At 35.3% G+C, this 10,756-nt stretch overlaps 2 protein-coding genes across 3 annotated transcripts; both read left to right on the forward strand.

The window, feature by feature from the left end:
* Positions 1–269: 269 nt before the first annotated feature.
* Positions 270–8,081, forward strand: LOC129578011 (glutamate dehydrogenase, mitochondrial). Of its 2 annotated transcripts, XM_055466038.1 has the most exons (10): positions 577–1,307; positions 1,427–1,681; positions 4,847–5,053; positions 5,216–5,472; positions 5,555–5,683; positions 5,774–5,935; positions 6,029–6,050; positions 6,135–6,317; positions 6,579–6,620; positions 7,400–8,081. In XM_055466038.1, exons 1-10 carry the CDS (start codon positions 1,157–1,159, stop codon positions 7,669–7,671), a joined length of 1,680 nt encoding a protein of 559 aa, XP_055322013.1. In that variant the 5' UTR covers positions 577–1,156; the 3' UTR covers positions 7,672–8,081. The 2 variants fall into 2 exon arrangements, with proteins under 2 accessions (XP_055322014.1, XP_055322013.1); XM_055466039.1 differs by lacking the exon at positions 6,579–6,620 and having other exon boundaries at positions 270–1,307.
* A 56-nt stretch (positions 8,082–8,137) lies between these two features.
* On the forward strand, positions 8,138–10,163 carry LOC129578016 (uncharacterized). Its single transcript, XM_055466048.1, has 6 exons — positions 8,138–8,600; positions 8,663–8,756; positions 8,838–9,088; positions 9,151–9,301; positions 9,361–9,615; positions 9,683–10,163. Exons 1-6 carry the CDS (start codon positions 8,382–8,384, stop codon positions 9,811–9,813), a joined length of 1,101 nt encoding a protein of 366 aa, XP_055322023.1. The 5' UTR covers positions 8,138–8,381; the 3' UTR covers positions 9,814–10,163.
* Positions 10,164–10,756: the final 593 nt, after the last annotated feature.

A 10,756-nucleotide genomic window follows, 5' to 3' on the forward strand; every position in this document is an offset into this window, starting at 1 on the left:
CTCAATAACCGAACACATGTCTCATAGTCAATTTTAGGAAAGCACACGCACACACCGTTGTGTCTGTGTGTCTGCATTGATACGCGTCACCTGAGCAAACACTAGAAGAGAGAAAAAAAACGAATATGGCTGCTGTGCATACTACGTTGAAACAATAGAGCGAAACATGTGTATGGCCGTGTGTGCGTGTGTGCACTATGCATTTGTATGTGTATGTGTCGGTACAAATGAATACGTGTGACTATTTGGCGAATTCAAACATATGATTTTGACAGTTGCGTTTGCCATATTTGCTTGATCTGCGTTTCGGTCAATTTTACAAATCGGAATCAAAGACAATGTGAACGATTTCTCGTTCGGTCAATTATTCGTTCGGTATTGGTTTGGTGATGATTTTTATTCCATTTTGTCTTCATTTTAATGAACAACTATAGGCATCGCATTGCCAACAATTTGCTGTGGATTCTTTGGATTTTGTTGTTGTTTCAATACTTTGGCGCGCTATGATATACATATTCCGGTTGCCCTTTTTTATCTTGAACGTTTTTTTTTTCAGCCGTATTGAAGGAACCGTGAGTGGTGCGCTTGCGCTTGTTGATGCCGCATCAATATATTTATTTTACTAGTATGTGGTAGAATAAACTCGATTCTTTTGAACAATAGCTGTGCCGTGCGTTAGTTTTCGCCTTAAACTTCTTCTCACTCTTTTGTGCGCACTTCTTTCATTCGGGCGTCTCATTTACACACATCGCTCACGTATTTCGCTTTTTGTCCATGTATCGTTTTTACATTGCGTCAAAAGTTTCGAATTATAAATGTGTTGTCGTGAAGCGGCACACTAGTCAGTCATTTCTAAATCGGAACCACGTTCAGACTTAGAAATCGTAGACGGCATATAGTTGTTTCGGAAAAACGAAATTCGTTCTTTGGTTTCGAAAAAAAAAAAATTAAAATCACTCAACTTTTCGGTTTTCCATATCAAAATCGTTTCGGTTTGATTTGCTCACAAGAACACGTCAACGAGTTGATACAATAACAATCACCGCATACAAATTTCAACTCGATACCAATTTTTAGTGATAAAATACCGACAAGTTTAGGATAAAAGAAAAGAGAGAGATTTTATTTTATATACGCAGATTTACAGAAAAAAAAAATGTTCCACTTAAAATCGATTGTATCGCGAAGTGCGGCCATTGCTTCAAAGAATCAATTGGCAAAATTTGTTCCAACCACCGTCCTGTCCAGCAGAAACTATGCCGATCATCAAATTCCAGATCGCTTAAAAGATGTTGCTGATGCCAAAGGTCTCTATTTTTATTTCATTTTCATAATATCTATGTGTTGGGTGTTTTTATTTGCACCATTTAAGGAATCAAAAATGAAAATAATTTTGAAAATAATACAATTGCATTTGGTTTGACAGATCCTCGTTTCTTCGATATGGTTGAATATTTCTTCCATCGTGGTTGCCAAATAGCCGAAGACAAATTGGTTGAAGACACGAAAGGTGCCACTTTGGACGAACGTAAGAAGAAGGTTAAAGGTATTTTGATGTTGATGCAAGGATGCGATCACATCATTGAAATTTCGTTCCCATTGCGACGTGATTCGGGTGACTATGAAATGATAACCGGATATCGAGCACAACATTGCACTCACAGAACACCAACCAAAGGCGGTAAGTGTTTTGTTTTTCCTCGCTCACGATTTGAAAGAATATTTCCACTTGCGAGGCAGACAGGCATTCATAGTATTCAAATCAATAAATATTGTTTATATTGATACGGAATTCACATGCAATTATCTAAGTGTCACTTGAATATTCCAATTACTTATAATCAGCGACAAAGTCTGAGCGCGTATGCGCTTGTGTGTTCCCCCGGAGAAATGAGACGAGCAGCGAGGAAAAAAAACAGTGTGAACTTTTCGTTGACCTAATTCATATGTCGTTCGGCTGTGATTGCGAGCCAACATTAGCAAATGTGGCAGTCATCGAGACGCGCGCATCGAAAAGGATTTATAGCATTTTAGCATAAAAAAACTGATTAAACCATTTGAAATCTGCATCATCGTAGAATATGATTAGGAGAAATGTTTATTATTTCAATTTTTTGTTTGGTTGGTGCTCTCGGTAGCAGAGAAATTTTGTCAGCACAAAAATAGATTCGAATGATTTCGAAAAAAAACGAAACTACGAAAAAGAATAATTCATAGAGTGTGTACGGACGATGGTATGTAAATGTGTACTTTGTATTTCGTTTACATGCAAAATAGCTGAATAAAAAAGGGAAAGATGATTATATAACGAACGACTCGAACTTTCGTTCTATCGACGGTAAAGTGTATTCGTTGAGTGTAACCTCGTTCTTCTGCACCGGTTAAATTTTTTTGCATCGATATTAAGCCAAAGAAGAGAGAAACGAAAAAGAAAACGATAACGTTCCTGTGTGACTATCGTTTCACCTTAATCCACTTAAATCGTATGCACGACAAGTGTCTCTAACTCCTCACTCTTCATTGCATACATGTCTGCGCTTCGAATATTATTTATTCAATACATTTTTCTTACATTGTTTTCCGTTCCGCGAAAAACAACTCACACAATCGTTGCATTAGATTCTTGTGTAAATAAAAGATTGCTGAGCTCAGTACCAAAACAGCAGAAAAAAAAATCATTGCGCGAGCGCTCTCACTCTTTTTTAGCGGGTGAGCTCTTGAAAACGTCAAGTGCCTAAACCGGTATTCATACAGGGCATATATGTGCTATATTCAAGAGTTTTATGAATCGCAACGTAATAGCCATCGTAAAGAACATATTTTTTCAATGGCATTTTTATTCGATTTGATCGTTCGAATTAAATTCTCTCGTTTATAACATAAGATTACACATACTCGATAGTGTCAAGTAATTAATTGGTGCCCCCATATTCCCCATCAATGTGCACTCTCTTCATATAGAGATGAGAAAAAAATCGTATTCAAGCACAATATTGTGTATAAAACAAACCGTCAATTTCTGTATAATTTTATGGTAATCGCTTTAGCGGCATTTGGAATATACATAGATATTTGCCATGTGTGAAACGGAAAGAAAAAATTTTAATTGACGTTTCACTTTTTTTCCACACATCTTTCAATCTCTCCCTCACACACACTCGCTCAATCTTCTCCATATCCTAAATGCTGACATTCTAGTTGGAATTGATAAATGTAAATGAAATTGTCAAATTATTATTGCTGCTAAAAATTAAATTGAAGCGAACAAAGTATCGAAGCAACACTACTTGTAGTTCTACCCAAAGCGATTTTAGATTTAGTTTGTATGAAAACAGACATCGTGTGGATGTGTGTGTTTTCTGTTTTTGCGCGTTAAACACATTGGCACGATAAAATACAATATAGCATGTGATACGGCCCACAACATTATTCGAATATTTTCAAAATATAACATTATTTTCTTCTTTCTTGCTTGCTTTTCACTCGCGGAAAGGGAAGGCAATATCAGTGTTTCGAATTAAATGCTGATAAAACTTCGGGCATTTTTCGATTGGACTTGTTTTTTTTGCATAACAACAACAGCACACAGCGCAGAAACACTTGAAACGACGAATTTTACTATTGCTTGGTTAATTGATTCTGTGGAGCGCTCATACGATGATTTCATCTACGTAACACACACGATACGCATTGTGCCAAGCCCGCTATTAGGGTGTTTGCTTTGCGCGTTGTTTTTTTCGTCGTCGTCGTCGTTGTTATCATCGTCGTTGTCGTATATTTTAGATACATCGTTATTTTTAAATCGCAACGGCAATCCAATTGTTATAAATCACGCTTGTGAAACATGAATCATTTTTCCCAATGAATTTAATCATATTAACACTTCTATTTTAGTTTATCGATTCGGAGCATGATAATGGTTTGCCTGCGGATTTTTTTCCTTCAAGATAACGTTGGAGAATCGAAAAAAAGTGCAAATTGATCGGTCGATTCGCTGATTTAGACATATGATTAACAGCTAATTCAATTCGCATAAGCCAAAGCTATTAACGGTCATTGTTGAATGGAGTGCTTGGCATACAAAATTCACATCTGTTTCGCCAAACATACACACATTCAGTGTACAAGGATCAAAATATCGATTATTAGCAAATCACCTGTTTGAACATCAAGATGAACAATGAAAATTTACGATATGGACGATTTCAAAATTGTGTAAACAGGCACCTGACTGAATACCACAAAATATCGAATGGGTCATCAGTCAGACGTGCTAAAAAATCATGGATGTAAAAATAGAATTGTTCGTTTGTTGAAAACAATATTTACACGACCAAGTCATATTGTGCGTTGAAAATAAACAAAACATCGACTCGAACAGACCATTTTCATTTCAATATCCCATTGTAAATATGAAAACACATGAAAACAATCGAATGGTATTTTCGTTCCTACATAAAATTCATACACAACTTTTCTCTCTCTCTCTCTCTCTCTCTCTCTCTCTCTCTCTCTCTCTCGGTTCTTTGTCGCGCAATTGTGGCGAATCATTATTCTTTAATTATTATAACTGTTTATTTGATGCTGCTTATCATGTATGCGACAATTTTTCGGTTGTTCAACTAAGTTTTTAGTTGAATATAGTCTGCGATTAATTAAAAACCAATTATCAATTGGTGAGAATACGTGTTTTTTTCTTCTGTAATACGTTTTATGCTGAGCTGCCCCTCGAAAGTGATAATGCGTTTTTGAATGTCTGATATTTTTCTTCGCCTCTCGAACAGATGATCTCCAGCAAATATATTCAAATTGTTCTTGTTTTTACGTTTTTTATTTCCGCTATCAGGTATTCGGTATTCGCTTGACGTGTCACGTGATGAAGTGAAAGCTTTATCAGCTTTGATGACATTCAAGTGTGCATGTGTTGATGTACCATTCGGTGGCGCCAAAGCCGGTTTGAAACTCAACCCAAAGGAATATTCAGTTCATGAATTGGAAAAAATCACACGTCGTTTCGCCCTTGAATTGGCGAAAAAAGGATTTATTGGACCAGGTAAACAATAAAACATATCTTTCAATCGTTTCTTTTGGCGCTTTTCGAATAATACGTCAGCAAGGCGTATAAATTTGAAGACGTAATCAAGATTGTCAATAAGTGGAACAAGAAAAGAATCATAATAATAATAACTCATTTAATCTCTTTTTTCGTATTTAGGCATTGATGTGCCGGCTCCAGATATGGGCACTGGTGAACGTGAAATGGCATGGATCGCTGATACATACTCAAAAACCGTTGGTTATCAAGATATCAATGCACATGCTTGCGTTACCGGTAAACCAATCAACCAGGGTGGTATTCACGGTCGTGTTTCGGCCACCGGTCGTGGTGTATTCCACGGTTTGGAAAACTTCATCAATGAAGCAAATTACATGAGTGCCATCGGTACAACACCTGGATGGGGAGGCAAAACGGTGATTAAACACCTTAATCCATTGATTAACATCCTTTTTTTTAAAACTCGGATTTTCCTGTCTTTTTTCTCTCAAACTGCAGTTTATCGTGCAAGGTTTCGGTAATGTCGGCTTGCACACTTGCCGGTACTTAACACGTGCTGGAGCCACTTGTGTCGGAATCATCGAACACGATGGATCCATCGTTAATCCAGACGGTATTGACCCAAAAGTAAGAGAATGCATATGTCTTAAGACATGAACATATTTAGGTCAAGCCCTCTTCTAACGAATTCAATGGTGTTTTTTTGTTTTATTTTAGCAATTGGAAGATTACTTAACCGAGCACAAAACGATTGTCGGATTCCCAGGTGCTAAGCCATATACAGGAGAGAATCTTATGTTCGAACCATGCGACATTTTCGTACCGGCTGCCATTGAAAAAGTTATCACAAGCGAAAACGCTGGCCGTATTCAAGCCAAGGTCCGATAGCATTTAACATATATATTTTCTTTTCAATCTCGTTTTCAAACCGGTTTAATTTATATTCTAATTTTCATTTATTTATCGTTACAGATTATTGCTGAAGCTGCCAACGGTTCGTGATCACATTTGAATATATGAATTTTACGCGCTTGAAAGAAAGAAAATATGTGATTTAACCTTTTTCTCTCTTCATTAGGTCCAACAACACCGGCCGCTGACAAAATTCTCATTGAACGCAACATCTTGGTTATTCCTGATTTGTACATTAATGCTGGTGGTGTGACTGTTTCATTCTTTGAATGGCTTAAGAATTTGAACCATGTTTCATATGGTCGTTTAACCTTCAAGTATGAACGTGAATCAAACTATCATCTGTTGGGTGAGTGTTACATCCATTTGAAATTTGGAACAAATGTCTCTTCTTCATTCATCTCTTTTGAATTTTGAAAAAAAAAAAAAAGTCAAAATACAAATTTAGGTTGATAGCGAACCCTTTTTGGCTATATCATACACACATTATAATTTCATATTCTTTGGAGATTTGTTATAAGTACCAGTCAACAAAAACAAAAAAACAACAACAACTTTCCACTCATTTAAGCTAATGAAACGAATTTCCAATTTTCTTTCATATAAACAGCATCGGTTCAGAAGTCAATAGAAAACGCAATTTTGAACGATGGTTAGTCCAATTGAGTTTTAATGTTGAATGATCCTCTTAAATTACTCACATTCCTCCAGTTATTATTATTCCCTCAATTTTTTTCTTTTTTTTGCAATTAATTTGTATCCACCACATTTTATTAGCCACCCTTATTCGTTTACTAAAATGTGCCATAGCTAGTGAGCTCTTTGCTTGAGAAAAAAATAGCATCAGCTGATTGATTTCCTTTTAATCGTTATTGATTTTTTTTATCGTTTACATTACGTCATTGTGATTAATAGCACTTTGTTGAATATCTTGTGAGCTACTTGAGATTTGGCCTCTTTTTTTCCTACCTTCTCGTTGTTTTTTTTTGCACTCTACGCCTCTCTGCCTATATTGAAGCGAGTAAGAGTCGTTGATAAAACTATATTCATAAAGTGTGCTTGTTTGTTGGTTTATCTGTCGTCGACAAAAGAAAAAAAAACAATAGTCAGATGTGAATGTGACAAAAACAATCAAAATTTAGTAAAATTGAGATAAACCAAACTTGTTTCTATCAACACCTAGAAACAATAGCGGAGCATATAAGCCATTGAAATTCAATCGATGCAAATTACACCCATTTTTTTTCCAAAACACGTTGTACAAATTAAATTGTGAAGATAACAACGAGAGTGATTTATTTCATATCGAAAACAATAGATTTAGTTTTCTATTTCTGTTTGGCGTTTAGTATTCTTTTATGTGACAAATGTTGATTCACACAAAGCCCATCATGCCATTTCATTTAAAATATGTTTTATTCCGTATTTCAGAATCGGTGCAAGAATCGTTGGAACGCCGCTTTGGCCGTGTTGGCGGTAAGATTCCAGTGACGCCGTCCGAAGCCTTCCAAAAACGCATCTCCGGTGCATCCGAAAAAGATATCGTACATTCTGGCTTGGACTATACAATGGAACGTTCAGCTCGTGCCATTATGAAAACCGCCATGAAATACAATTTGGGATTGGATCTGCGAACCGCTGCCTACATCAACTCAATCGAAAAAATCTTCACCACATATCGCGATGCTGGTCTCGCCTTCTAAAAAGCAACATCAACACCACCCCAGTAGCTGAAAAAAAAACACCCGTTCTTCTATTTTCAAACACTAACACGAACAAGCAATAGGTAGCGAACGCCATTCTCACAATTTGTTATTTGAAAGAAGAAGAAAAAGTATTTTCTGTTCGCAATATACACCCAGTTATACCGTACTTTATTTGTATTCCGCCAAATTGTTGTTATAATAAAATGCTACAATTGTCACATAACTAAGAAACATTTTTATTTCTTGCCGTGGAAAAAAACATGAGAAATTTAACCGAAAATATTGTAAAATAAAATAAAAAACTAATGTGAAATTCAAGACGTTTTAAAGAAAATGATGTTCTATTACAAATAAGTAAGTCGTGCATTTTGCTTCAATAAAAAGAAAAATTTATTAAATGTGAAAAATGGGGTTTTCTGTTCGTTTTGGTATTTATTGAAAAAAGAAAGTCAAATTTCCTTGAACTCGCAACGTAGGAGAATGAATTAAAATGTTATAAAATAAATGAATCAATTGAACATATGCGTTTAGGTTGTGGTAGGGCTGTCAATTGGATACAGACGGGCAAAGAAAATCAAAAATAGAAAACATTTAGATGTGGATTTCATACTGCATGACCCGTTTGTTTACACCGAATCGAAACATGCACATTGCAAGAGGGAATAGATTGTATTTTCAAACACTTCACCCCTCTGTCTGTACCGCACATGCGCGACGCCGGTGATTTACATTTGTTTATTGATTCGGTAGCATTATTTATTTGGATTTTGACCGTAAACGTCATGACGATTGTAAGAATCTCGAGAATTTTTAGTGAATTTTTCTCTTTTTTAAGTTTTTATTTTTATTTATTCGTTGAGTCAGTTAAACTCTTTCTTTTCTTGTCTACACCAATACTTTGCGCTTATTCCTATTATGAACTCTGGGTAAACTATTATCGTAACTTGTAAATGGTAACTTATAATATCGTGAGTAATTTATCTTCCAGCATGAGTATACGAATGGTGAACTTTCGCCACGGATTTTACCTTATGTACCACCTGGAGTTACGTACTCTTATATTTTATTGAATATTGTAACAAGTAATGTATTTTTCGTATCAACAGCAATTTAGTTCTCTCTCTCTAGACAAAAAATTTATCAACGATTTATATTTCTTATAGCATGTGTTCATTATTTTCGAACTTTTGATGCCAATCTATTCTGGTACTGGCATTTCTGGAACTTCTTACTCTGCGAATCGTGTGCATACCTATCGATTTTAAAATTTTTGATGACAAAACCTTTCGAATTGGATGAAGAAAGAGATATTTTCGATTTGATGCAAACTATTTTGTGTTTGCTCTCTATCATCGCATATATGACCATGAACAGTTTGAATCATCTTATGATGACTTATTGTGCATATCGTGATGTGAGTCATATGTAAATTCATTAGATCGAAAATTGCTATTCATGGAATTTTATTTCTTTCAGACTAGAGAGCAACATCCAAGTTTTTCGTGCAAACTAAGGTCCTTCCATCTGTTTTTCTGTGCGATTGTGTTTCTCTCGTCCCATCTGCTCGCAATGATCAAATCGTACCCAGAAACTATTTGTATGTTTCAACTCCTGTTTTGTTTTCAGGGTATGTTATTTTATCTATTATTTCAATGACGAATCGACTATAATTCGCCATATTTACAGTTTTCTGCGAAATGTCGTATTTCGAATGGGGACAAGAAGCTTGCATAGAAAACGGAATAAAGAAGTTCTTTACCCGTCCGGAAATGTCCAAGATATGGTTTTTCAGTTATTCATCTTCTGTAATGGTGCTATTGCTAAGAATTTTCCTCATCTCAGTCAAAGAACATTTTGAAGGAAGAGATGGCCAATATAAAGGGACTCCGTATAATCCAATTTATTCAGTGTTTACTGGGACTGTGTGGCTTTTCTCAATTGGTAAAAAACGAAAACTTAAAGTTTTTCGAAATAATATATTAATTCGATTGCTTTTATTCATTCACAGCTCGGAGTAAAACAATAAAAGAGAGAATGGAATTTTTTTATGATCAATCCGAACTTTATGTTACTGATAACCGAATGCGCAATGCGTGTGTATTTTATGCAAAAGTTTTTACACATTTAGACCTGAAATAGATTTGTAGTACATTTGATTCAAATACATACAAAGTGTTTGTGCATAATTGACAATTTTGTTTATCCAATGCAAAAAAAATCACAATAATGCTTCAAAAAACACCAGTTATTGTTGTTGCTCGATACATCAGATGGCGTTGTCATCTGACCATGATGATTATTTCTTTGGATAGTTCTCTCGCTCCTAACGGTATACATGGAAAAAATCTTTTGAATTTTCGTGCTATTTCCGCAGCTTGAAATTATCATTCTAAGTATGTAATAAGTATTTTTCGTTTACTTGGAATCTTCAAGTACGAGTACTTTTAAAAGATGCATGAATATGTTTAACCGTTATTTTTCCCCTATGTATTCTTATCTGTGTTGATCCATGCCATTTTTGGCACATAATAATCAGTTTCTCATTGTGTTCACATCGAAAATCACCTGCTAATAAATCTGAGTTTATCGCTGATTCTGGTTTGCTACCATGCATCGGTGAGTGAATAAAATTCGGCTGTAATTTTTTAAATATACTGAACAAAATTTGTGCACTTATTAAATAGAAATCGTCAAGCTGATAAAAGCCATGTTCCTGATTGTATGCAAATGCAGAACAGTCAGTTTTACAACAGTGAGGTAAATATTCAATGAAATCTATACAGATTTATGTAAATGTAATAAAATCGTCATATTTAGCATCAAGCGGAACGCCAAAGTAAACGAAAAATCCGTCGTATGAATGGGTGGTTTTGGCGCCTCAAGCTTTTACTTTGGTGCTTTTTTTGATGATCCGATTAAACGATGGATTTGAAAACGATAATCTGAAAAGAGCCACTCTCGGAATATTCCGTACATATCTACATTTGTTCGCCGTTATATTTCTAGCAGGCGGATTGATGTATATCGCTTGGAACAAAGTGAGTATTTGAAAAACATTTCTACCGTTTTGATTCATTTGATT

The sequence above is a fragment of the Sitodiplosis mosellana genome, unplaced genomic scaffold, assembly GCF_009176505.1.
Source record: "Sitodiplosis mosellana isolate CC-2019 unplaced genomic scaffold, AAFC_SMos_1.0 Smas_scaffold_6226, whole genome shotgun sequence".
Taxonomy (NCBI): Eukaryota; Metazoa; Arthropoda; class Insecta; order Diptera; family Cecidomyiidae; genus Sitodiplosis; species Sitodiplosis mosellana.

Coding starts and splice junctions, on each gene's coding strand:
- LOC129578016 (XM_055466048.1), top strand. CDS start 8,382: ATGCGCGACGCCGGTGATTTACATTTGTTTATTGATTCGGTAGCATTA. Junction 9,302..9,360: donor ACTCCTGTTTTGTTTTCAGG/GTATGTTATTTT, acceptor CCATATTTACAG/TTTTCTGCGAAATGTCGTAT. Junction 9,616..9,682: donor TGTGTGGCTTTTCTCAATTG/GTAAAAAACGAA, acceptor ATTCATTCACAG/CTCGGAGTAAAACAATAAAA.
- LOC129578011 (XM_055466038.1), top strand. CDS start 1,157: ATGTTCCACTTAAAATCGATTGTATCGCGAAGTGCGGCCATTGCTTCA. Junction 1,682..4,846: donor CAGAACACCAACCAAAGGCG/GTAAGTGTTTTG, acceptor TTCCGCTATCAG/GTATTCGGTATTCGCTTGAC. Junction 6,318..6,578: donor ATCAAACTATCATCTGTTGG/GTGAGTGTTACA, acceptor TCATATAAACAG/CATCGGTTCAGAAGTCAATA.